This window comes from Xiphias gladius, chromosome 5, assembly GCF_016859285.1.
Source record: "Xiphias gladius isolate SHS-SW01 ecotype Sanya breed wild chromosome 5, ASM1685928v1, whole genome shotgun sequence".
In the NCBI taxonomy this organism is placed as follows: Eukaryota; Metazoa; Chordata; class Actinopteri; order Istiophoriformes; family Xiphiidae; genus Xiphias; species Xiphias gladius.
In genome coordinates, this window is record NC_053404.1 from 13,584,983 (window position 1) to 13,612,926 (window position 27,944).

The window sequence follows — 27,944 nt, forward strand, 5'->3', positions numbered from 1 at the left end:
TTAGCAGTTTTTCTTATTATACATGCCTGTCTGTACATTAGAAGTACTGGTCCAGGATCTGCTTTTACTCATAGCCTCTAGAATGTCGTCTGCAGTTGTGTGCAGGGATCTGTAGAGTGGAGAAACGGCGGTGCAATACTCAGCTTTGGGGTTTTGGGAGCCAGTCCCTATTGTTCAGATCCCTCCTCCTGCTTGGGAAGTGGGAGGATCCGAAAAGGCGTCGCAAAAGGGAGAATTGTTTGAGAGCTCAGTCATCCAAAAACGGCCTTTCAATGTGAGAACTTGGGGAGCCGAAGAAAATGTCGGTGGCATCGCAGTAAATTACTAAAGCAGCGAGGCTTTAGAGGGAAAAGAGAAGCAAAAAGTGCCGTGTTTTAGGACTAAAACTCACCACAGAGGGGAGGCGAAGAGAAGATCGCTTGGGTAAGACGAGGTGTGAGCACCAAACAGAGAAGTTTTGGTAAGTTTTATCCCCTCATGCGTGCCATGTTTTTGCGGTGTTATCCATAGTATCAACATGTGTTACAAAATTATTCATTCGTGTATGAGTTTGGGTGCGTGTTTGCAGGCTGACAGAAATCTTTACCAATTAATTCGTGACTTAATTTATAGAGAAAGTTGTGATTTTGGTGTGAACACTACTAGTTCATGCTGGTGACTACTTTGATAGCCACATTTGTTTTTGTTTTTTCAGCTTAATGATGCACAAAAACTTTGCTACAAAGTTCCTGTATCACAGATCACATTTACTTGGATGGAAGTGTGTATTATGGCTCTCGGTTGTGTTGCTTTTGGTTAGAAAAGTTAACTTTGCTTCCGGACTTAGCGTGTTGTTGATTGGACGAGCTCTGCGTCCGTATTTTTCCAAACATTTTCGTAATTATCTGCCTTTATCTGCCATCTGTTAAAATACGATACATGTAGGTGGGTAGGAATCAGACTTGTGTGACACGTTGCAGAGATTCACAGTTGTGTTTCTAGACATAAGTGTTTTTTTTCCTTTTTTTTTTTTGAGGGGGGGTAAATGTGTCTGCGTTTTGCAGGCCGCAGCCTATAGTTGCTCCCATAGGGTAACAGAAAACAGACATGTGAGCTCTGCCAGATTAACCCCCATATTATTATCGGGGAGTGCAGCAATGTAGTGGTGAACGTAAAGGTTGCTCAACAGTGTCCTCAAGTCAGTGACTTGTAAGGAAAGCAACAAAAACCCAGAATATGTTAAGAAGAGCATCATGTTTCCAGTTTGTTTTCATGTGAGAAATGAGTTGCTTAATGATGCTCATCCTGAATTTTACGTCTGAAATTAGTTTTTATTTTTGAAAACACGACTTGTCAGCTCTTTCGTCACGTTTAAGCACCACGTTACACCCTGTATTCTCTTTTGCCGTTCTGTTACTGTACAAAATGACCTGCGCAGGTTTTACTGTTGTCGCGGAACTGACCATAACAACGCTATCTGTGTGCATTTCTATAGGCGCAGTCCCCCTCACCCCCAAACCAGAGTCCTGTTGTCAGAATAACCCAATTAAAACCCCCAATAAACTGACAGCTGCTCGGTGCAGCCGTAGGGGAATGCAGCATCCTGCCTCGCTGTCAGGGGAGTCTCTCCTGATAGTACATCCCCTCATTCAGGTCTGATTTTAATGAGAAAATGTTCTTAATCACCGGGCCGCTAATGAATGTTGGCTGGGCACGGTGGAGAGACAGAAGACGTGGGGGGGGTACAAGGACATGGAGGAGGAAGCCTGCAGAAACACCCGCAGGGGCTCAAGTTTCTAACCCCAGGTGTCGTTTTGTTATTTGGATTACATTTAGCCTCCGCTGCCTCGCATGGAGGCACCTCGGCGATTCTTTGACAGACATGGCATCAGACAAGAGCGCCCGGTTGTTCCCGCTGAATCAGTGTCAGTTGGATTAAAAGTCGAAACGAATGGCCTGGCCTCCTCCAATTAGGCGCACAGCCTATAAGGAAATTAATTGGTCTCAGTAAAAAGGAGCTTGTTGTTGGGTTTGTTGTTATTGTTGGTCGTCTCTGGCAGTCGGATGGATCAAAGTTGAACTAATTAATTACAGTCTGATTATCTGCCTGTTTCTCACACTGCTTTTGGCCCTTTGATTACTTATGTGGTGAATGGAAAAACATAATTGTAGGAGTTCATAATCAATTATAAAGGAGACTGCATAGCCTACAGTCTACGGTCATACCCTATGGGATCAAATATAGTAAAGCAGACTCAGTTCATAGCTGTATACCTCAGAAACCTTTCATGGCCCTCTAGAAGTATTATAATACCATTATTTTATTAAATCAGGATATGGAGATGAATGTAAAGCTTTCAGGCTGCTGTCCAATGCCAAAACCTCAGTTATTGCCTGGAAGTACAGAAGTTGTCTTTTTTTAAACTGATTAGTCATTTCAGTCATTTTCAGGCAACAATCCCCTAGTTCCAGCCTCACAAATGTAAGGATTTGCTTTTTTTTGTTTGGTTCATTTTTTTTTTTTTGTCATATATGATTGCAAACTGAATATCTTTATGTTTTGGAATGTTGCTCGGACCAGTAAGTTTGTAGGTGTCACCATGGGTTCTAAGAAATTCTAACTAGCATTTTCACTATTTTTGGATATTTTTTAGACTACAAAGGTGATTGATGGACTAACTGATAACGAAAATAATTGTTAGTTGCAGTTGGACTACAATAAGGTAAATTCAATCCATTACTGAACACCACAGTCCCTATAGCAGTGTTATAATATCATGCTTTTTCTATACAGGCTGTTGTGATGAATAAAAATGGTTTCAGGCTGAAGTCCCAGGCCAAAATGGCTGTTAACTGGAAGTGGAGAAAAATGCCTTTAAAGGTGTGCAAAAGTCTTTTAAAATCCTAAAAGGTGTTGACTGTAGGGACGTTAAATGTGCATACATAATAGGCAAAAGAGACCCGTAGGTTCAGGACGGAAAACTAATGTTACTGTCTTTAGTTACCAAGTTGTATATGATTGTTACCAGGTCGACTTTTACAGTGAAGCCTGAACTTGAAATTATATTTGATTGATCTTGGTTTCCTGCCAAACAGACATGTAGTGGAGACAAAAGCTGCTGGTTTTCCATTTATTTGGCACAAAATCTAGTGGATAATTTTTCATCCATTCTATAAGAGCTCAGTTTTCACATGTGCTCTGCCTCATAAAGAAAAGTTACTGTGCGGATTTAGATATGCAGCCAATATAAATAGAGTTTCTTGCTCATATCTTAGTTTGATTTCAAACTTTACTCTGCCACATTGAAGTATGATGTAAGATATGAGTGGAAGGATAGGATTTAACTTGTTTGACTGTCGCTATGTACAGCCTGGTGTGCTTTTACGTCTGGATGTAAATCAAAGTCTTGAGATGGAGATGGATTCCAAGATGCATTTTGAGAGTACAAACAGCCAGCGGTTCTGTAAGGACTGCTGTTACCACTCCGATCTGATGTTTGTGAGCCAAAAGTTCGAGTTTAGAATGCGGTGCTGGAAAGCAGCATTGTTATTGTGAAGGGTGTAGCATTGGTGTTAATTGACAAAGGAAAAAAAAATCCTTCCTGAGGGCATGCTTTCATCTCTATTACAGTGGGTATACTCATGCAGTCATAACAGCCTGAAGGCAGAATCTTTGGGCCTTTACTGCAAGTGCGCGGCGCGTGTGTGTGTGTGCAGGTTTTTGTGCATGTGAGTGACAGTTCCTGTTCAATCGGGATTATGTCTATGCAATGGAATGTATTGCTTGTCATTTTGGTCCTCATCTGGCCTCACCTGCGTGGTCGTTTTGAGATTACTAAAAGAAACATTGTGTGTGTATGAGAGAGAAGGGGGTAGTTAAGACTTAACAATTTCCACAAGACTTTTTCTGGATTTATTGTACCTTTCATAAACTAGCAAGCATAACTCATTGCCAAATAAGGCTGCCTCATTTCTCAGAGCTGGTACATTATTGATCAGTTGACATTAGTCCCCATGCGCTGACAGATTGGAGGCTCTGCCGCAGGCCTCATGCCCCTGGGGGGGTTTCAGTGTCCAGCCAGACATTGGATAATCAGAGAGGGACACCTGGAGCGGCAGGTGGCCAGGGTCCAGGCCCCTCCCCTGGGGTTGCATACCTCTCTCCTCCTGATCCTCCCTGTCAGCCAGGACCATAGAGAGAGGGAGGAATGTGAGGTTTAAAAAAAGGGGGAATGGTGAAGGAGAAAGTTCTGACAGAGAGTTGGAGAGGCTAATTATTTTTTAGGCTTCAAAAAACATGCCTGTCCTCAGTTTATATGTGTATCACAAATATAATCAGGCTTTCGGTCATTGTCTTAACAGCCTAACAGTGATAATCCAAAGTCTTCAAACCAGCTTAGTAGATTTGTTCCACTACTTAAAGTAAAAGTTATGAAGCTCCTGATTGGATAATGAAGTTACCCAAACCATGCTCACACATGCAAACACAAACGCACACATTGTGAGTTTGGTGTTAGTGCTGTAAGATTGTTGATGAAAACCAGACTCGAGTAAGAAAGCTGCGTGTGTGTGTGTGTGTGTGTGTGTGTGTGTGTGTGTGTGTGTGTGTGTGTGTGTGTGTGTGTGTGTGTGTGTGTGTTTTGTGTGTGTGTGTGTTTTTGTGTGTGTGTAGACAAATAGCCCCGTGTGTGCAAAGCAGATATTTGGACAAAGATTAGAGGGGTATTACTATGAGCCAAAAGCAACCCAGACACTCTAGTACATCATTCAAACACAGGCACGGCTCAATTTAAGCCTCCATCAGTCACTTTCTCCCTTTTTATTTGGCTCTATAACACACACATTTTTAAAATTTGTCTCATTCATTGGCTTTATTTTGTTAATTCCGAGTCTACAACTCAAGACTACAACCTGAATTCCGCCTGCATTTCTTACCTTTCATATGCTGTAATATTAACTGCTTACTGTGTTCCTGTCTCGAGTATGTGTGAACGAAGCAATGAAAGCACCAGAAAGACAAAAACATTGAGGAATCTGGGTTGTGTTCCAGGGCTTTAAGCAATAATCAGATTTAAAGTGTTGCTCCAGAGGGAAAAAAAACTCATCATTTAAGAATGTCAAACTGGCAGGAGAAGACATGATTCAACAGAATAAATCACTGGGCACCAGATTAGTTATTGGGCCCCCGAGGTTATCACAATTGGAATTTTCCATTGACAGGGCTCCTCTGTCTGCTGTCCAAATTGCATCTATGTGAAGTTTCTATTTACTGTTATTTCATAGCTTTCTCCTGTAGGATAATGCTCTTCTTTGGATCTGAGTGACAGGACAAATGGTAGCTCTGCTTTACCGCGTCTCTCTCACACACACAAATTCAGCTTCTTAGAGATCTCTTTGAAACAAGCCTCCTCCAGCTGTTTCTCCTCTTAAGAAAGTCTTTAAGACCCAGCAGCTTTCACTGTATAACCATGGAGCAAGCAGTCAAAAGTCAAAAGTTGGTTGCACCATCTTGAAAACAGTTGACACTCCACACCCTCACTTGCTGCTCAATTTCCTGCCTCTTCTCCGTTTTCTAAGTACTCCTCATATCTGTTTTTCTGATAACTTTCTCCCCCAGTTGTTGAATATAACTTTACAGCCCACCCCACCCCTGCCTTATCTCAATTTCCTAATGCCTCCTCATATCTGTTTTTCATAAAATATTTCACTGGCTTTGCTTTTCTCTTCCTTCCTCCATCTCCCACTGAGAGTTGTAGGGCCAGGCAGCCTCTCTACTTCTGTTTTTTTTTCTCCTGGTTCCTGCTGAATAATGGGGAGAAATTGCTCTTGATTTATAATTGGTTCCATTCACTCTGATGCATGAGCTGCCAAAGGAGTTAGGGGCCCCTTTCACCATCCCCCCACCCCACCCCACCCCCACTCCGATGCAGGAACACACAAGGAGCAGGCTGCAGATATGTACAACTATGAAAGTCTATATTAGCATGCATGAATGCCGTAGTGTGTATGTAGTTTATCTTTTCGGCCGGGGATAAGTGGCCGTCTAATTTTTTTTGCATGTTGACATTTGGTGTTGGAAAAATTTCCTGAGGTCTGCATATTTATGTGCCTCCTGTGAGTATACTTTTACCATGTAACAGGAGTTTGTGTGATTGGTTGCTCATGTGTCATCGTTTGTGTGTGTGTGTGTGTGTGTGTGTGTGTGTGTGTGTGTGTGTGTGTGTGTATGTGGGGAGAAAACATAAGTAGGGAAAGAATAGTTGTGGGTATATGAAATATGTAATTGCATGCACGTGTGTGTTTTTGTGATGAGTACTGTGAAATCCTGGGTATTAGTTAGTTTTCCCAGTAGAGCATGGGGATGATTATGAATATGTGTGATCCAGACTCTCTGTGCTCAGTTACTGCTTCTTAGAAACGTCCACCTTCCACCAAAGAATCTGACGACAAACTCATAATCCATATTTTTTGGACAGTGGTGTCTTTAAATATTTTGTTGTGTCTCACCAGCAGTCCAAAACTAAGAGATATTCAGTCCTCAGATATGAGGAGCTGGAAACAGGATGATTGGGTCTGATTAAATTACTTATTTATCTATCATTTTCCTTTTCTATCCATCTTTTCTTCTTTCTTTCCTTCTATATACCTTGGCAATCCATCTTTCCCTGTTTTCTTCTATCTATCCATTCTTCTTTCCTTCTATCATCCATCTTTCATTCTTCTGTTATCTTTTTTCTTTCTCTCTACATTCTTCCCATCTTTCCATCCACCTTTTCTTCCAACCATCCATCCATCTCTTTCCTTTTCCTTATATTCACCCTACCTAACTTCTTTCCCTCCTCATGTTGAGCCTCCTTTTTTCCTCTCTTCCGTCCTTCTAGTTATATCCATCCAGTCTTTCTTTCCTTCCTTCCATCCACCTCTCCTTCTATATATCCATCTTTTCTTCTATAAACTAATTTTTTTCTTTCTTCCTTCTTGCTATCCATCATCCATCTTTCCTTTCTACCTTCCCCTTTTACTACCTATCCATCTACCTTTCCTCCCTTCTTTCTTCCTTCCTTCTAGTCCTCCATCCAGCCATCCTTCCATCCATCTTCCTTCCCTCCCTCTGATGTGATTGTCTGGTACCCACATCACTGTTTGGTCCATCTATCTGGCTTAAACTCCCCCAGCAGCAGTGATCATCCAATCCTGTTCCCATGGCCCTGGTGGGCATGCTGGCATCCCACACCAGGCAGAGGAATGTAGTTGTGTGTGTTCACCATGGCACCATAATTAGCTCTCCGTGGTTAATTCAGCTTCGTTTTCTAAATTATGCAAATGCTATGGCGCCTAATTAATTAGAACGCCCCCCTCCTTTCCATCGCAGGGCCTGTCCAGATCCCTCTCGCTAATCCACCAGACGCTCTGTAGCTCGTTAGTGTCGGTTCGGGGGATGAAGTAGGGGTTGGATGGGCATATAGCTTGTTAATACTTTGTGAAGCGTGTGCATATATATGTGTGTGTGTGTGTGTGTGTGAGTGAGTATTATGAAGGAGTAGGGGGTAAATTCTCAACCTTGTTAGGGATGCTTAGATGCGTTTGATGTGTAATTTTATGGCATGAGAACGAGTGATGTCTCAAGTGATGGATTTGGACTGGCTCCCTCTCCACCTGTTGGGCGGAGTTTTCATGCCAAGCTAAGACTCCAGAAGGTTCTCTTCTTGTCTGAGAGAGCCGGTCTGGGGGCAGTGGACAGATAAATGGGAATAGATTAAGGATTTGTTCTCTGCCAAGTTTTTGCTTGTGTGAAGTACAGCAGAGAAGTATGGAGATTCTCCACCTCAGCTTGCGTTGTCCATTGCGCTATCTGTTGCACTTTGAAGTAGAAAAAGCTGCATCCAGCAGTGAGTGCACGCAGTAAAATTCATCTCACTATATATTTCTTAGTTTTGATACAATGGCAAATCAGATATGACAGAATTATACTTTAAACTTACTAAACAGTTCCAGAAAAATCAGTTTATTGCCCTGTATTCAGTTTTTTTTATCCTTTATTCATCTTGTAAAAGTGATTAACAAGCAAGTGCACCTTGATAACTGAAGTAATTGACTAGCAATTGCATACATTTACTGATAAAAGTCCTACAACAGGCCAGGTCATGTATGTATTATTGCTGTTTGACAATTGAGTGATAGAACTGATTTAGAAAAAAAACAAAACACTTGCCTTGTCTTCGATTAAGTCCTGAAACAATTAGTCCATTAATCAGCTTGTTGATCAACAAAAAACTAGTTTCAACTATCTATCAAGCAAAAATGCCAAACATTTGATGGTGTTATTTTCTCAAATGTGAGCATTTCCAGCTTATTTTAGTTTTGTATGTGTAATGTTGTATTTGTATTGAATTGTTTTCATTTGTTTTCCTTAATAGTAAACTGAATATCTTCTTTTTTCTGACTGTTAATCGGAAAATTAAGACATTTTGAATATGTCAACTTGGGCTTGGGGAAATTGTGAGGAACAAGTTTTGCTGTTTTCTAAAAACATATGGACCAAATGATTAATCAATTAATCAAGAAAATAATGGACAGGTTAATCAATAATGAAAATAGTCATTAATTGCAGTCCTTGATTGAATACCTTGTTGCTTTGTTGTTGTTCTTAGCATGCGCGATGGTTTGATGGTAAATTGGGTGTGTTCTGGTTTGTTAAGCAGTCTTGGGAGCCTCCTCATCCTCCACCACTCAGCACATACCCAGGCCAGACCAAGTGGCCAGCAAACAGATTGACAAAGTGAGGGGAAAATATGTTGGGACATTCAGTGACACTCTCACACACGCTCTCTCAAACACACCCTCTCATTGACGAGGCCCTGCTCTCTCCTCCTGCTCGCCTGCCAGTTGACATCCTCTCTATTAATTTGAGTCGCCGTTCTGCTTTCTCTGTCAACACCCCCCCCCCCCAAAAAAAACTGCCTCCATAAACCCCCTTCACCCATCTCACATCAATCCATAAAGGCAAAGAGCCCCCCCCCCAACACACACACACAGACACACACACACACAGACTACTCTCAAACCTCTTGGTCATTGAGCCCCCCTCCTTCTCTTTAGTTATTGAGCAGGGCCCATCAGCTCTTCCCCGGGTCCTTCAGAGTAGCGTCTCCCCTTTCTCCTGGGTTGCACGGGGTCTTTGTCTGTGCACTGGCTCACTGCTTTACAATGACTCGCCACTCTATTAAGGTGCGTTCTGCCTGTTAGCGTCGCCAGGGGCAACCTGCCTCCCGCATGGCAGCTATGCAGCATGGCATTGTGGGCCGCGGGCCCGAGCGGGGCAGTTGAACCCCCAGCACTCCTCACACTTGACACCGCATGTGTTTATGTAAAGGGGGGGCTTTGTGGTGTTTGGAGAACCTCGATAGAGGGGGCCAAGGGGTGCAAAAAGACGTAAAACTGGGGGAGGAAGGCAAGAGAGGAGTTTGGGGAGGTGATAAATATTCAACAGCTTAGCTCCTCAGAAGGAGTTACTAGCCTGCTACCCCTCCACAACCTCCTCCCCTCCTGTGTGTCCTCTCCATGCCAGAAAGCAGATGGAATGTGAGAGCTCAGGGAGGAGGCTCCAGTCTGGTTTTATCCAATTAGCAGGGTTGTCAAAATGAATTTATCCACGGAGGCAGGGGGACAATGGGACCGCCAGTGGCCTGGGAGAACAGGGGCCCCGGTGTCTTTACTTAGCATGCTCACAATGAACTTCTGTCAAGTGACTCTCTACCACAATGACATATAAGGCACTCGCATACCTACACTCATGATGCAGGTCTGCACACCGATGCCAAAGCGTTCTCCTTGTCTTCTCAACGATATATATATATATACACCACAGATGTTGCACATGAATGCACCCACAGACAAATGCGTTTAGAGCTGTTTTTAAGTCTCTCGAGTTGGGTCCAAGTCAGGTCACAGGTTATTTAAAACAAGTCCAAGTCAAGTCTTAAGTCCTTGAAGGGAGGTCAAAGTCAAGTTTTCACAAGCAAAATACAAGTCAAGATGCTTTCAGGTCTCTGACCATTAAAATGACCCCAGCCTTTGTCAGTTTTCCTGTGTTAATAGTACGGATGCCCCTTACCTTTTATCTCACGATACTGATTCGGATACCTCAACTTGGGGTATCTGAATGAGGTATCTGAATACCATCTAATGCTCTCTTTTTTCCCAAATTTAAATTCTGTATGCCTCACTGCAGGGTACTCAGAACTCAGTAGGGTTTTCTGTAAAATGAAGGCATGGAATGCTGTGGCACCAAAAATTTAAGTTGACGACCTGCTGTTACTGAATAAATGTAACTTAAAGTGAAACTTCTTATGTAATTGACAAAGACACTTTATTTAAAGTGGATCTTTGAAGTCATGGCCCATACCCCATCTGCTCAGTGAAGTCAGTATCTGTGCAGATATCCCTAGTTAACATGGTTCTTTTGAGTTCTTTGATTGCACAGGCATAATTAATGCATTTTTCAGATACATGGCCATGCAAAGCCCACCTGTTGCTAGGGCTTCAGATACTAGTGTTGAAGTAATTTCCTGAGTTTTGGTACTGATACCAAAATTATACTTTTATAATACCTTCTTTGAGGAATAGTAGCAAGTTTTTGTACAAAACCTAATTTTTCATTAAACAAGAGAGGCCAGAGTTCTCTAATGTTAGATGTTGCCTAAACACGAACAGTCTGAAAATAGACTATGAATTGGATCAGACGTTCAATGCCAACTTTCAGCAGCAACAGACATTTTGATTGATACCAAAATGACATTAAAGTTCAGTGCATAGCCTTACCACCTTGTTTTCTTATGTATTTTTTTTCTATTACTCCAGGATTTTATCAAGTCAAAATGTAAGACTTGGTTCTTCTTTCAGGTCAAGTCTTTTGGGAGTCATGTCTCATGTAAGCCAAGTCTCACTGTAGTCAAGTTTCAATACCTCAACATTATTTTAATAGTTACACTCTTTAGTAATCATGCTTCGGCACTGGAACTGGCAGCTTTGAAAAGTTCACACAGTTCTCCTCAATGCACTGTCACTGAAGTATGTTTTAATACCACAAAGCTGCTCACACACAGTATTTAACCATGGAGAGCTCTTTGTTACTGGTAAGGAAAAAAATAGACACACACTAACACACACACATGCGGTGTATGCTCTGGTTTTTATCAGTCTCGCTGATGCGTAGGAGGCTCTTCTCTCTCTGTCTGGGACTTCTCTGGGAAGGATGTATGGAAAAAGTTGAACGTTGATGTCAGGCCAGCCTCTCATCTTGTGGCAGGTTTTCTGCTAAGCAAACAAAAGACCCAGCTGACTAATGAATCAGACAGGCTCAGAGGAGTAAGGCTGTTTTTTAGGGAGTGATCATGTACAAGAGGCCTTCTTATACTGCTATTACAACAAAGCTCTATCACTTTTTCTGTTTTCTGTCTGTCTCACTGTCTCTACTTTTATTTTGAAGTGAAAGAGAGAGAAATTGGACAGGTAAGAAGTCTCAAGGCTGAGATAGTGTGTCCCACTATGCTTCCAATTGGCAGACTGACTGGTGTGGTTTATGGTTAGTGACTGCCACAGTTGGGACAGGTGCTTAATACAGATGTATGTGTCTTTTATGGGCAGCTGTCCCGGGTTGTGTCATTAAGGGACCAGCCACAGAAGCCACAGGCCTTCAGCTATGCTCACTCCTGGTCCCACAGTAGCTTGCTGTTTGTTTACTGAGTCAGCCTACTACTGATGGGCAACTCAGAGTAGACCAGTGAGTAAATGAAAATGTACATGTATGTAGGGCTGCAACGAAAGATCATTTTCATCACTAAAAATACTGAAAATGTCTGGCACAACTTTCTAGTCCACAGTGTTATTTAAATTGCTTGTTTTGTCAGACTATGGTTCCAAAACAAAGATATTAATTTTACAGTAATGTAGAACTGAGAAAAGCAGCAGATCCTCACATTTAAGATGCCGGTGCATGTAAATGTTTGGCATTTTAGCTTAAAGCAGATATAATCAATATTTCTATATTGAAAATCAATCACATGACTTCTTGTATGTGAAAGGGGTCACTCACTTTGAGGAACCCATGGAGCATTATCACCCGACTGCGCAGTTCCCTTCAGCTTTGGGGAGTGTTTTAGCGTCTTTAAGCTCCATGTTTTCGTTTTTGGGCCCGCAACTTTGTTGTTTTGCTTCACTCTTACAGCTCTTGTCAGCTGTACCAGTAACACGATTCCAAATGAATGCTAATGTTGCTCCTTATATGCTGGATGTGTAAATAGGCAACTGTTTGTTAACAAGTTAGCCATATCAACTTAAAAGGGAAATATGGCTAACTTGTGTTTACAGCTCGTTTCTGCTCCCCCTTAGTGGTAAACAAAATCAGTTAATGCATAAATAAAACCAGCGTTGATTCACCAAGTGATTAATTGACTAATCATTACAGCTATTCACTGTTTTTGTACATGTTGGAGAGCAGTCCTACGGTTCATGCTGTGAAAATTAGTCGCAAATTGTTTACACGCATTCATAATATACAATTAAAATCTAACAGAGTTATGTGCAGCCTGGTGTGATAGTTGGCATTGTTAACAGCTGCTTTTCCATCAACATGCTCCTTTGCTCATTTTCAATAGATGCGCCAGGCAGCTAAACTGCTGTTATTAGATGAATGTGCAATGTAAGAGTTTCCATTCTCTTACTGTTCTGCTTGTGTCCACCCTAGTGTGTGGTGTCTGAGTGTGTGTAGTCCCTTGTCTCGTGGCTTCATTAATCATTTCCTCTCCATAATAAGTTCAGGACAAATATATGTGAGAAAGTTGTTGCTGCTTCCATTTTTTTTTTTATTGTAGCGATGCAGGAGAGTTTATGCTTTGAGTGTACGTATGTTCAGCGACGTGTGTGTGTGTGTGTGTGTGTGTGTGTGTGTTTTTATATATATATATATATATATATATATATATATATAGAGAGAGAGAGAGGGAGAAAGAGAGAGTCAGTTTTGTATGACCACCCTCCTCATTCTGACGGGAAGTTGTTAGTTTAACCTGACAGGAAAGAATTTGGGAAACTTGGCAGCAAGCGACAAGGGAGAGAGAAAAGTTTCCCTCTCTACATTAACTGTTAATAGATTGACCATTACCATCGTCTTCTCCATTTTCCTCCCAATACATACTGTACTGAATTAAAAAAAGCCCACCCTTCTTCTATCTCACACACACGCACACTGCTGTGATATACATGTCCCCCCTACCTGTCCTACCTCATTAGTTGTTCTTTGTCTCGACTCTTGAATGCAGCCTGTGTGTTTTGCATTCTCTCCTTTCACCCTCCCTCCTCCCACCCTCCTTCCTCCTCCTGGACCATCTACCTGTATCAGTTACACCTGAGCAGGAAGGTGGAGGGGTCGGGTTACGGCCCGCAGAATGAGGGCGCCCCTTTGATGAATGCAGAATGGTTGGGTGCGGGTACAGGCGGAGGAGATGGGGTCAACGGAGAGATGGGGGCTGACAGAAAAGAAAGGCTTTATTTGTGTCTGGAGTTTGGCTGCTAAGGGTGCTGCAGAGTGCACCACCTCGCCCTGGGATATTTCATTAATGCATGTTTGTGTATGTGTGTATACAAGTAGGATAGAAGTAAGGAGAGTATAATATATATATGTATATGTTTATAAGGAAGATGTATGTTTGCATTTGAATTTTGTTTTTTTGTTTTATGTGCAGTTTTGTCTGTGTGTGAGTGTTTGTTTCAGTCAGAAGAAAGTGGCTTATGCTGTTTGCTTTGAGTATACCAGGTCTGTAAATGACTCTCTAACATTCTCCTGTGTGTGTGTTTCAGGGGATAGTGTATGGAAGATGTCTGGAAAGCGAGATTGGACTCCGTGGATGAAAAAGAGAAGGGCTCCAGTGTTGTGTGCTCTGGGTGCAGTACTACTGTGCTGCCTACAGAGCAGCGCCTCTGTCTCTGGTGAGTAGACAAAATGAGATGTTGAAAAACTGGATCTCTGCATTAAAAAAGGAAAGAAAAATGTTTCCATTTGTATGCACGCTATCACTGTTTCATTTTACATATCACAGGCTCTATCAATACTCAGCTTATGAATTCCTTTACATTAGTTTTTCCAAACACCTTGTGCAGGATAAATCTTGCCAAGGACAAAATATTCTGGCTCACAGGGAGGGAATTGTCTGGCAGCAGCAACAGCAGTTTGTTTGAAATAAATCTAAAGAAGTAGGTAGTTTGCGTAAGCTGTACTAGCTACCATGGGTAGACTGAAAAAGAAAAGAAGCATTGTATGTAAAGCTGCAATGATTAGTCCATTAATTGATTAGTCGATTAAAAGAAAATTGGTAAATATTTTGATGATCGATTAACCCTATTTCTAAGCAATAATTCAAAACTTTTGATGGTTACTGATTTTCAAAATTGAGAATTTTCTTCATTTTACACTGTAATGAATTGATACATTTTTTTGGGTTATGGAGCATTGGCTGGACAAAACAAAACAATTAATGAGGTTATCTTGTGGTCTAGGATATTGTGATTGTTCTTTTCTCACCATTCTCTGATTTTGTTTTATTTACAGACCAAATCAATAATGAAGAAAATAATCAGCAGATTAATCGATAATGAAAACAATTGTTAGTTGCAGCCATATTTACTTGTATGTATCTCAAAAGAAATTCCACGAAAGAAGTTATCACAATGCTGGTCACATTGTTTGAAATCGGCAAGAATGTCTTTGAAATGTCTTTATATAGCTTGTACCAAGTGAAAAACAATACATTTTTAATCTGCTTCTTAATAATTTGATAATCTTTTTTCAGATGAGGTTCCAGTGTTCACCGAAGAGCCCATGTCCATGGTGCAGAAGTTGGGAGGCAGCGTGAACCTCCGCTGCAGCGCCCGACCTGCCTCCGCCAACATCAGCTGGCGCCTCAACAGCCAGGAGTTGTTTGATGGAGATCTGGGTGTAGTGCTGGGGCCCAGTAGCCTGTTCATTCCCACACTCTCCAACCTGACGTTGGGAAGATACCAGTGTGTGGCCAGCACTGGCGCTGGAGCGCTGGCTAGTGTGCCTGCTAACGTCACCGCTGCCAGTGAGTAGCTACCCACACAAAGCTGCAACAAATAAACACAAACACACAGACCTCCATTGGCCCCTTTTTGGTTTGTCTGAGTAGCCAGAGAACGCCTTTGACTTAATTTTCTTCAAGTAGAACAAAAACAGTGCAGGGGCGGTATTTGTTTGCTTAAAATCTTCACCAATACAACACTGTAAAACCTTGTACTTCAGGTCTGAGGTCTGAGTCTGATGCTTACCAAGGTCCAGTTCCAGTTTGTGCAGTGCTTATGGTGGGAAAACTGCTGCACTAATCATTGCTTAGTGATATAACTGGATAGTCTGACACTATTTATTCTATGTACTTAGACAACAGCTGCTGTTAAGCAGTATCATATTGATATAGTAGAGTTAAAGTGAATTATTCTCCATGCTGACATTTTTAGTGCTTAGCTGATCCGTGTTGGTGATGTTATATTTGATATGCATCATGGGACATGAGAGGGGGCCTGACACTGTGTAACCTGAGCCGGAGGAATGGAAGGGACCTAGCGGCCAGGGCCGGGGCCATTCAGAGCAATGAGAGGGGACCAGAACTCAGCCTGGGGGCCCCCTACCTCCACTGGCCCCTCTTCTCCCCACAACACCACATTCCTCTCCACAGGGCCTGACAGCAGGGCTCGCCAGAAATTATGGCCCCGTAATTGGGTAGAGGGCTAGGGGAATATAAGGGTGAGGTGTGCGCATGTGTGTATATGTATGAGGGGGTGGACAGAGGAATGGGTGTATGCCTAACTAAAACACCATTAGGTAAAAAAAACAAAAAAAACAAAAACAAAGGGCACTGTTAACTGTATTGTCTTTCATGTAGTGATGTGATGTATGAGGCTGCCATAGCTGGAGAAACTGGAGGTGTTTTAGGCCAGTCGAGACAAGATCTTCCACAAGATGAGACGTGATGTCACATTCCCTGTCTCCTTGAAGCCCTCCATAACCTTACACACACTTACACTCTCGCATTTCTCTTCCTTCACGCATTTTTCACTCTTCACCCTGTCACATTCTCCCCCCTTCCCTCCTTTCATTATCTTTCACTTTCTCTCCTCTTTTGTTTTCTTCATCTTGTGTTCTTATTTTTCTCTATATTTTGGTGAGTGATATATTGTCAGGATGTGATTATGAGAGAGTGTGGAGCACATGTACAAAGACATTAAAAGTTATTGATAGTTCCAATAGTGGATGAATCGTGTTGAGATAACCACATGTGGAGTCAGACTGGCCGCCCCGCCTCCCTCAAAAACTTCCCTAATTTAATAATGGTCTCTCCTTGGCCACCCCCAAACTGCCTAAGGAATTGCTCCATCGGGAGTGTGTACGTGCCTGCCTTTCCATGTGAGCCCTCTTAGTTGTGCACACGTTTTTTTGTGATCAGGATAGGTTGATTCCAGACCCTCTTTCCTATCCGACTCTGGAGAATCTGTGCTTTTTTGGCACAAGTTAAAAGCTCCTTACTTGAATTCTTGTGCAGACAATCGCCCTCCCTTTTAACTGCGGAAAACACGTTGCACAAACATGTTATAATTCAGATACACACATGCAGGCCTCCTGCTGCTACACATAAAGATGATGAATGCACTGTCTCTCCAAAAATATTTAAGACAGCCTTGCCAAACAGCCCTGGTGCGGGAGGTCTGCTTCACTTTATGAATACCATTAATCCTATATCCCTGCATGATGTACGCACACACACAGAGACATGCACACGCGCGCGCACACTCACACACACAGACATACTCAAAAATACATGTGCACGCTCATGTGTACACTCACATGCACACACGCACACCTGAGAGACATATGCAGGGTTGTTCCTGTAAAGAATGCGGGGCTGTAGAGTCGGGGGGGGGGGTTTAAAAGGTGTAACTGGAGGAATTTGGGAGAAGTAGGTAGAAAGAGGAAGGTTGGATGGGTAAGTATGGGGGGGCTGTAAAAACAGCACCTGATTGATTTAACAAATGGAGCGCCACATGGTCTACTTTTTTTCCTCTAAAACACACACACACACACACACACACACACACACACACACATATACCACTTAGCTTGACATGTTCTGGCTGGGATTCTCATATTTCAAAATAAGAGGTGAAACCGAGTCAGAGATGGAGATCTGTGTGTGTTTGTCTGAGTGTGTGTAGACCCTGATTTCCCCCTTTTCAGCCATTAACCCCCCCACACACACACACGCACACACGCACAAACCCCACACTGACACGGGGGCAAATCCGGTATGCATAGTAAATCAGTTGCCTGCAGTGAAGGTGTTTGTTCAGCATTTAGGGACATCACAGTCATTTACTCAATCAGTAAATACCCTGGCCTTAAATAAATGTTGCTTATTGAATTAGAGCTGTATACAAAGTGTCATCAGCTGACTGCACATACCAGCAGCTTGGTCTTTTTGCCAAAGAGTGTGGCTGGTCCAAGAAAAACACACCAGTTTAGCACCTCTGGAAAGAATGGAGAGAGGCTGTGTTTGTTGAGAATAAATCAACAAAGGCTGGTAGATGTTTAATTGCGTTCCTTGAGAAGTTTTATTTATCTTTCATTTCACTGCTGGACTCCTGCATGACAAATTTTTCAAATTGTTACTTTATTTTTCCCCTCCTGTGCTGCTCCCTTTCCTTTTTTTCTTTTCTCAGTCTCATTTTAGTTTCCTTCTGCTTCAAATCTATAAAATGGCAGCATGTCCTCTGCTAAGATTTTTGTGGGTTTTTTGTCTTGTTTCCCCCCATCTTCTTAAGAACAGACTTTTGCTGTTTCCTCCCCAGAAAGCAAACTGGATATCTTTCTCTGAAACTCTATAGGATGGACACCTCTCACCTTTTGACCTCATGGCCAGGTCTCCGGGCTGCTCAGGTGGGGGTTTTGGAGGTCAGAGGTCAGATGAGTGTTGCAGACAGTGTGTCTGGGGGACACAGTTGCAGCACATGGCCCCAGTAATCCCTCTCCTCCATTTCCCATAGAATCTGCATGGGCTTCAGTCCCAGTATAATGTTGGACAGGATTAATGACACCCTACTCAAATGTTACAGACACCACTTTTAGGCTTTGGACTTATCCCAAGTGACATGAAATGAGTGAAACAGAAAATTTCATCAGTGCCTCCATTACATTTTTTTGTGCCTTTTTGTCAGATCATGTTAAGACAAACAGTTGGAAAGAAATTAGTAAATGAAGGTGGAAGAAGTTTTTATTTCAAAGAGAGCGCTCATAAGAGAAGTTGTGGTTACGATACAATGGGGACAGGCTGATGTGAGGGACAACCAATATTGGAAACAGCACAGTTATTACAGAGTTTATTCTTGCTCAGAATATTGTGGTTTTCTTCTTCTAAAGCTGAGGACTGACTGTATACATGTGCAGTTAGATGTGATTTACACAGTTTATTAGGATGATGAAAGAATGCGCAACTATATTTCAGCGATGTGACAGCACAAGTTTTCCCTTGCTTGTGTTTTTCAGAGTTGCGGGACTTCGAGCCCGATGACCAGCAGGAGATCGAGGTCGATGAAGGCAACACGGCTGTTATTGAATGTCACCTCCCCGAAAGCCAGCCCAAGGCTCAGGTCCGCTACAGTGTCAAACAGGAGTGGCTGGAGACATCCAAAGGTACCGAGCTGCTTCATTTCATTAGGATCACCCATAATATTTACTCTCTCTCTCTCTCCCTACTTCCCTGCTGATACCCATACTATCTTCATAATTTACCGGAATGCTATAATCCTGTTATCTGACCCATTATAAAACCAGTGATAAGGGTATTATCTTGAGGATGTTCAAACATGGGAATGCAGTTGTTTATTTTTTCAAACTATTTACTTCTAAGTTGCCTGGAAGAGAAGAAAAGCTCCGTTGGTTTGTGTCCGGTATGCTGTTGATGCCTGGGAGCTGTAGGTACTGATATCTGCAGCTGATCTGTGAGGAAATGAATACCACATTGACAAGCACTCACCAACTGTTCTTGGTCAGACTCTAGAGTGCCACCTTGTGGTCTCTGCTGACAGTGCCGATATGCACTGGAATGGCGCATAGGACTCATGTTACACACAGTGTGTCACAATATGGACTTGATTTTTCTGCGGTTACTCTTTGTCTTTGTCATGTCCCTGTATTTTCTTACATATATTTTCATTCCTGCTTCAGAGTTTAAAACTAAGTTTGTAGCGCTTGTACATGTTACAGTAAGCACCAGCATTGCTTGTTTAGCATATTGTCCACTGCACCGCCGTGCACATTTACTCTCCAGTGCGTACATAATGTTATTGTACGTTTTGCTGTACAACAGTGACATTTGTGCATTTTACAATTTTTTTTACTCTGGGAAAAATTGAACAGCCCACCCACACCAGGCAAATGTATACTCTAAGGTGCATTTCAATACTTTTAGTTTTAGTTTTTAACTTTGAATTTTTGTCCTTTTTATATTTCTCTATCTAATCCTTATTTTAAATGTTATTCTAATTATTATTATTTATTGCACATCAGCCTTTGGAGCTCAGCCTCACGAGTATGTCACCCTGCATTTCACTTCATTTAACAAAGAAAACCTTTCAGTTAGGGTGTCCTGATAACTCAGTTGTAAAAAGCGCATACCACATAACCCCAATGTCCCTGGCTTGATTCTGGTCACCCATTGTAACCCTTGTTTCCAGTCTGCCTCTAAAGAGTCTGCTATCAAATTAGGCAAAAATGCCAAAAATAATCTTTAAAATAAAAATAATCTTTTAACCTTTTGAATCTTTGTCTTCAACCCATCAAAAGAATTAACTGCCCCTATAGAAGATGTATTTGGCCTTAAATGATAAATTTATAGGTTTGTCAAGCCTTTAGAGTCCACTCGGAATCTGCTTTTTTTTTTTTTTTTTTTTTTAAATTTATTTATTCTTTTTAATCCTGCAGGGAACTACCTCATCATGCCATCAGGGAACCTGCAGATAGCCAATGCCACTCAGGACGATGAGGGGCCATATAAGTGTGCTGCCTACAACCCCGTCACTCAGGAGGTCAAAACCTCCACCTCTGCTGACCGCCTGCGCATACGCCGTGAGTCACCATCTCCGACACTCTGATGTTAAGACAGACTAGCAAGTTATTTTGATTAGCATAACTTATTCTAATTAAGGTACCTTTTTGAAAGATGTGTATCAGGAACAGGTTCAAACTGAAATGTTCACTGCTCATTTACCAAGAAACTACAAAAATTAAAGAAATTATTAGAGAGCTTGTAACTGTTACTGTAGAAACATGTTGTGCACATGTGTCTCACACTTGCCAGATTGTTTGACTGTTACAATCCGATCTTTCCAGGATACATTTAGTAACAGTTGATGACACAAGTCATGCTTTTGCACCAGGCAAAGATGAAAGTGCTTAGACTTCACATTGTGAATTGAATTCTTTGTATTGTGGATATAATTTCAGACAAAACAGGTTATAAGCAATTTAAAGAAATGGAGATGGATGGAAAAAGATGTTTTTTCACATCATATTTATCACCTGACTGTCTTCTGTGTGTATCTTTTCCAGGCTCCACGTCTGAAGCAGCTCGTATCATTTATCCGCCGGCGTCCCGTTCCATCATGGTGACCAAAGGCCAGCGGCTGGTGTTGGAGTGTGTGGCCAGTGGCATCCCTACTCCGCAGGTCACATGGGCAAAAGATGGGCGGGACCTGCGTTTGCATAACAACACACGCTTTCTGCTTAGCAACCTGCTGATTGATGCGGTGGGCGAGGGCGACTCGGGAACTTACATTTGCCGGGCGGAGAACGGCATCGGCTCAGCCAGCTCTGCAACGGTTCTCTATGACGTACAAGTGTTTGGTAAGTGAACTAGAGTTGTTTGAGCATGTTGTGTGTCTGCTCTGTGTTGGTTAACTGCCCCTGGTTTGTTGCCTTTGTATCATTTGTTTGTTTTTGTTTTTGTTTTTTTGATAATTTTTAAAAAAGAATTCATTCATCCATTCATTTTAAAACTAATTTGTAGGCACATTCCTGTAACAGCTTAGTGAAAGGAGTTTGCCAGAGAAGACATGGGTCTGTGCTTGTGTGCACGCACTTTTGTGTGTGAGAAGTGTTTAAGCCTCGCCAGTGTTGTGTTAGAAAGAGTTGGTGGAGACAGAGCTCTTTATTCTGTAGGACAACTTGATTGAGTGTCTTTAAGTTATGGATGACTGTTTTTACAGTGATTTTTTGTGTCAGTGTGAGTGTGAGTGTCTGTGTGTGTGTGTGTGTGTGTGTGTGTGTGTGTGTTGTAGGCTTGTTTCTCTGCAGCTGGCTCTAATTAAAGCCAGAGAGCTGTAATGGGCTCTGTCTTTTCCCTGATTCACAAGCAACCAACCATCAACTAACTGGCATGGTCTGCCTGAATCTGCATAGTAGCCCCTCCCATCCCAATCATTTAGCCTGTACACACCCATGTGCACGGTTGTGATTTTACTCAGACACACGTGCTGTTACACGTGTCATTATTAGAGCTGAAATGATTTGTTGACAGAAAGTTAATTGACAACTATTATGAATCGAAATTGATTGTTATTTTTGCTTGTTAAATAACTTAAACTAACATTCATCGGTTTCAGCTCTTTAGATGTGAGCATTTTCAGCTTTTTTTCTCTTTCTTATAAAAATGTAAATTAGATATTTTGGGGTTTAGGACCTCCTCAGTCTGTTTCTCTGACTTGATTACTCCACTATCTCCTGCAGAGCCTCCTCAGGTGACGGTAGAGCTGCAGCAGCAGGAGGTTGTGTACGGAGAGACTGTTCGCTTTACCTGTCAAGCCCACGGTAGGCCCCCCCCGTCAGTGATGTGGCTCCACAATGCACGGCCCCTTGCCCCGTCTCCTCGTCATCGCCTCACCTCCCGGGTGCTGCGTGTCTCCAACGTGGGCCCTCAGGATGACGGACTTTACCAGTGCATGGCTGAGAATGGGGTGGGCAGCTCACAGGCCTCCGCTCAACTCATCACAGTATCAACTGGTAAGTCATGTAGTTTGGTAATTTGTCAGAGATTTAATTTTAATTTCATTTTATTTTACAGCCTTTTAGATCTATTTAATTCTGTCTTCATAGGGATTTCATCCAGGGGGAAGTTACCCCCAATCTATCGGCCGCTCAGCCCAGACAAGGTGCTAAGAGAGCAGCCACCTGTGAAACCTGGGGCTACAGGAGCCATGTTGCCTCTGGATTGCTCTGAGCTGCCAGGACAGATCCTTCCTGCAGAGGCCCCCATCATCCTCAGCCAGCCACGCACAGGCAAAGCTGACTACTACGAACTCACCTGGAGGCCGCGGCATGAGCGAGGAACCCCTGTTCTGGAGTACATGGTCAAATACAGAAAGGTATTGCAGGGAGTGTCTCCTCAGATTTTAATTATATGATGTTTTAGCTTCTTCATACTTAAACCTGTACATTTTCTGTGTCAGTAACTGGGCCCTCCGTCTCTCTCTCCCTGTCAGGTGGGAGACCCTCTAGCAGAGTGGACCTCCAGCAGTATCTCAGGCTCTCTCCATAAGCTGACCCTGGCGAAACTGCTGCCGGACAGCCTATATGAGGTGGAGATGGCTGCCAAAAACTGTGCGGGTTTGGGACAGCCTGCTATGATGACCTTCAGGACAGGCAAAAGTAAGACACTGTCAGAGCAGTCATAAGAGTGTCTAGTAATGTTAGTACAAGTCATTTTGAGTCCCTGCATTTTGATATTTATGTAGTATTTTTCCTACTTTGGTAGTGTATATAATTAAGAATGCTTTAAGAATAATTCTGGTTTTGTTCCATTTTTTCTTTTCTTTTTTCTAAAAACTCATCAATGAGCCACACCATTACAGTGAGTGACAGATTCCTTCATTATACTGTACAGCGGCACAGTAGTTTATTTGTAGCTTACATACACCATCCTGCAGCTGTAAAAACTCATTAGTGCACCAAATGTGTATTAATCCACAGCTGAAAATAGTCCCCAACAGATGTGCTATTTAATCCCCTTTAACTAAAGTTTGATTAAAAACTATAAAGTGCCCAGCTGTTTTAGAAAATATTTCAGCCTTTTTTTCAAACTGAAAGGATATATATTCACAAGCCATTTTTAAAGATTTATGTCTTCTGTACGAACGAATGGGCCTGAGCGCCGCAGTCAGTCAGAAAATATTGAAAGAAGGGGTTTTGGTTAACTCATGGCAATTGTTGACAAAAACAAAAATACAGAATATCACCAGGACACAGAATGTATTTTTTTCTTTAAACTCTGATGCGACTGTTGATGATGTTCTGTCTGCAGGTCGGAAAGGTCTAGGAGGTCCACCAAAAACTCCAGCTGTTCCTTCGCCAAGCCTCTCACGTAAGTATCTTGTAGCTATTCTGCTCCTGTGACATATTCTTCTCTAATTAACAATACTAACATATTGTTATCACAGCAAAAGTGTAACCACTTTTGCTGTGATAACTTTAACTAGATATTGTTTTAAGTAAGACTTTCAATTGCTAACCATTTTCCGTTTGACTAACATGGACATTTCTCAATTTCTCTTTCCTTTCTTTCACTGAAGGATAAGCTCTCAGTAAGTTGAATGTCATGTGTTTTGCCTTCACTGTTATGATTAGAGAATGCTGTCTGTGAGTTTATGTCTGTTGTTGTCCTCCATGACACCACTTCTCCTCTGCAGCTCCCGAGGCGCCTGACAAGCCAACAGTCTCCACGGCAACTGAGACGTCGGCGTACGTGACTTGGATTCCACGTGGTAACCGCGGCTTTCCCATCCAGTCATTTCGGGTGGAGTACAAGAAGGTGAAGAAGGCCGGAGAGGACTGGGTGACGGCAGTGGAAAACATCCCCCCGTCCCGGCTCTCTGTGGAGATCACAGGCCTAGAGAAAGGTCAGCCATCTTCACACGCGCTTAAAACAGTGTTATTATTCACAGCAGTTTATTCTGACTTGTTGGCGGTGGAGGTGATGGTGGTGGTGGTTTTTTTGGGGGGGGTAGGATGTCCTACCATGTAATTACAACGATGGTGTCCTGCATAATTACATTCCCACAGCCCGTAAATTCGTCAGCATAATGAGGGTTGTTACAGTCATTGCAGTAATTGCTGCCATCAATCAAAACCATAACCAAATCGCAATCAGCATCACATTTGCTCTGAAAAGGAAAACAAAGTAATGTGAAAACAAACATTATTAGTCAGCACACAATATAGAACTTCATTATTGCAGTTTTTAGCACCCAGAGACAGATTAGTAATGGTTACCCATCTCCCTGTAGGTACGTCTTATAAGTTTCGTGTGGTGGCCGTGAATGTAATCGGTTCCAGTCCTCCCAGTGCTCCTTCGAAGGCTTACACTGTGGTGGGTGGGAAAACCCATGAACGCCCTGTTGATGGACCCTACATCACCTACAATGAGGCAATCAATGAGACTACCATCATTCTCAAATGGACGGTGAGTTTCTAGAGGAAAAAATTCAAAATGTGTGTTCTTGTCTCCTATTAATCAGGATAGATCAAACATTTTGGAGACTTATTTAAAGTTCATTGTGAATGTAACATGATTTATTTCCCTGTCAACAGTACACTCCCGTAAACAACACGCCCATCTATGGTTTCTACATCTACTACCGGCCAACAGACAGCGATAATGACAGTGACTATAAGAAGGATGTGGTGGAGGGAGACAGATACTGGCACTCAATCACTGACCTGCAGCCTGAGACCGCCTATGACATCAAGATGCAGAGCTTCAATGAGAAGGGAGAGAGTGAATTTGGCAACGTAGTGATCCTTGAAACAAAAGGTGAGGTCGTTTTTGGGGAAATTTGGCTGATTTAGATGTATTTAGAGGCAGCAGCGTGGGCCTAACAGTCAGAGTATCTACTCTTTTGCAAGTCTGAGCTGTCTTTTTAACATATTTTTCCACTTTTTGTCTCCTCAGCTCGTCCTAATCCCCTGCGGCCTGTTCCATCACAGAGCCCAAATCCGGTACCTCCCAGTGGACTAGTGCCTCGGCCTGGCGACCTCCCCTACCTCATAGTTGGTATTGTCCTGGGAGCTTTCGTCTTCATCATTGTCACCTTCATTCCCTTCTGCCTTTGGAGGGCTTGGGCCAAACAGAGTGAGTGCTCCTCACAGTTCCTCATGTCTTTGCAGGAATTAAAGTCTTTGCCTCTACATCCGTGTAATTGTCTTTTTGCACTTATTTCAGAGCAAACATCCGACTTGTGTTTCCCTGCTGTGGCTACCCCTGTGTCGTCATGCCAGTACACCATGGTTCCCCTTCAGGGACTTGCCCTGGTTGGCCACTGCCCACTGGACGCCCACATCACTGCTCCACATGGCATCTACCCCGCTAATGGAGAATACAGTCCAAACGGCAAACCTCACCACCCAACACACTGCTTGCCAGGGTTGCGGCAGGTACAAAAAAAAAAAAAAAACGTTCATTCACGCTGATATAGATTGTTAAAAAGTTATCAATAAGAAAGCTTTTTTGTATTAGCGTTGAATATATGATGTATATGCTCTGTGCTTTGCAGGATGAGGTAGACTATGATATGGAGTGTGACACTTTGTTGCCACAGACGGTGTCAAATGGACATCTGCCGGTCTACCACTACTCTACCAGGTACATTACATAAGTACATATAAAACTGTATACTGTAATGTACTGGAGGGATATCAACAAATAATTCCTGAATAATTATTTACATTATACTTATAAATATAATGGGGAAGCAAAAAACTAATACCCAAGAAGAAAAAGGAAATCAGGCAAATCATTATAATTTTTTATTTTTTTTTTTTTTTTTTGATCTGCATTCAATTGATTTTTATATTTGATTTAGAACTTTGCCAAAACAGTCAGTCAGTCAATCAATTAATCTGTCAACAGAAAATTAATCAACAATTATTTTGATAATTAATTTATTATTATTATTATTATTATTATTATTATTATTGTTATTTTAGGCAAAAAAGGCCAGATATGTTACATGCATACAATAGAAGAAAACAGACCCTGTTTGTAAAAATACGCTAAATCAAAGTTGTAAAAAAAGCTATTAGCAAATGTCATCTGGGACTCTTGGAAAAATGTAATGGTGATTGTTCATGGTTCACTATTATCTGATATTTTAAAAACCGATAGGCAATATTCATAAGTTACAGCAATTATATAAACATTTTTTTTTCCTCATCTTCCTTAGTGGTCCAAATCAACAGAAACAGATTTGCTGTTCTCCTGATGACTCCACTCTTCAACTTCTCGACTCTTCCCATCAGCACCTCAGTTTACCGGAGCTGAGAGGTGATCGCAGCTTCTGTGGTGGAAATGGAGTTGAGGAGTACATCACTCAAAGTACATGTGGACTCTTTCATTAAAGTCTGCTGAACTGAAGTTAACGATTTTGCAGTGCTGACATTTAGATTCCAAATATCTAGGTCTTAATTATTAAGAGTTTGGCTTAATTAATTAATTTATTAAGATTGCTGATGAAGATATGGTTTAAAGATGTGAAAAAGCTTGTAAGTGGACTGTGAATTGAAATTATTTTGTCACACATCCTGACTCAAGTTGAAGACTTTGTCTTGGCAACATTTGACACGTTTTCATTTTTTAAACCTTAGAATCGCTTTAAACGCTAAAAAAAGATCAGCCTTATGTTTTTCTGACCAGTGCTCTTAACTCTTTTTGTCTGCAGAGCCAGCATCTTTCACTCTTTTATCTCTAGAAGACGAAGGGATTTTCACCACATCCTCATCAACAGCCACAACACCGCAATCCCAAGATACAACAATACAGGAAGTGAACATCCTCCCGAATGAAGCGTCCCCTGAGGACGAAGGGAGAGACAGCACAACAGATGCATAAGAGACTGTTAAATAAACAGAAGAAATCAAGAGAAAATATTTATTTTTTGTATCACAGATATTTATATATTTATGCTTTTGTACATAAGTGTATGATCATACTGTATATAAGCTTATTTTCATATTGAAAAAGACTCTTTATTCATACCACCCCCCTCCCACTATGTCATGGACAAAGGGAGTACCATGTTGTAATGCTGAACTCTGTCTGCATTTTCTGAGGAGGGAAACAAGTTTGACGTTATTCCTCGTGAAGACGATCAGGGACTTCTTTCCAGTTCAGCCTTTCATGTCTAGACCCTCCTCACTCCTCACGTCATTCCTTGTGGACCTCCATTCTAAATGTTTGGACCTTAGGTACTTAGCTTTACATACAACTGAAACAAAGGAACCATTCGAACTGGTCTGACGCTGTAATTATGAGGTGCTTCATTGCTGTTGCTTTATCACATTTTCAAGATAGAACTGTCCGTCTGTCCTTTTGTATAGCAGTAACACAAATGTATTATGCATTGTTCCACATTAACAAACTATTAACAAGTGTATGCAACATAAATCATTCTGTTTCAGTAGTGTACAAGAGATTATATATTGTATAGTTATTTATTTTTTTTATGTTATTTTTTAAATCACTGAATGGGAGAGATTCTGGAAAATATCTTTTAACTCAGTCGTTGATAAGCTGAAATTTATACTGCAACCATTTCTGTGTTTACTCAATTGCTGGTTACCAAATGACAGCCAGTTGAGGGCGCCGTGACATTTGTGTCAGTATTATTCTTCCCTCACAGGTTGGTGCATAAGTATTAGTCTTTTAGACATCTGCAATCAAAATGAAGGAGATCACGAATCTACACTCCCCTTTTAAGTATAGCCGTTATGTGGTTGTACATGCTGGAGCACTATTGCATGTAAATAAAGCTTATGAAACTGATCAATGTGTGTGGTGCATGTTTTCAGTTTTGGA

General features: G+C 41.8%; 1 protein-coding gene across 1 annotated transcript; it reads left to right on the forward strand.

The window, feature by feature from the left end:
• The first annotated feature begins 86 nt into the window (after window positions 1–86).
• On the forward strand, window positions 87–27,905 carry boc (BOC cell adhesion associated, oncogene regulated). Its single transcript, XM_040127256.1, has 18 exons — window positions 87–460; window positions 13,837–13,965; window positions 14,826–15,098; window positions 18,587–18,733; window positions 20,024–20,167; window positions 20,651–20,944; window positions 21,827–22,099; window positions 22,193–22,461; window positions 22,579–22,744; window positions 23,397–23,456; window positions 23,782–23,991; window positions 24,379–24,554; window positions 24,683–24,905; window positions 25,044–25,223; window positions 25,314–25,525; window positions 25,645–25,733; window positions 26,314–26,465; window positions 26,809–27,905. Exons 2-18 carry the CDS (start codon window positions 13,854–13,856, stop codon window positions 26,976–26,978), a joined length of 3,150 nt encoding a protein of 1,049 aa, XP_039983190.1. The 5' UTR covers window positions 87–460; window positions 13,837–13,853; the 3' UTR covers window positions 26,979–27,905.
• Window positions 27,906–27,944: the final 39 nt, after the last annotated feature.

Excerpts from the sequence above, each read along its gene's own strand:
- boc (XM_040127256.1), top strand. The coding sequence starts at position 13,854 with ATGTCTGGAAAGCGAGATTGGACTCCGTGGATGAAAAAGAGAAGGGCT. Across the intron at positions 20,168-20,650 it reads TGACCGCCTGCGCATACGCC|GCTCCACGTCTGAAGCAGCT; the intron begins GTGAGTCACCAT and ends TATCTTTTCCAG. Across the intron at positions 25,526-25,644 it reads GCTTGCCAGGGTTGCGGCAG|GATGAGGTAGACTATGATAT; the intron begins GTACAAAAAAAA and ends TGTGCTTTGCAG.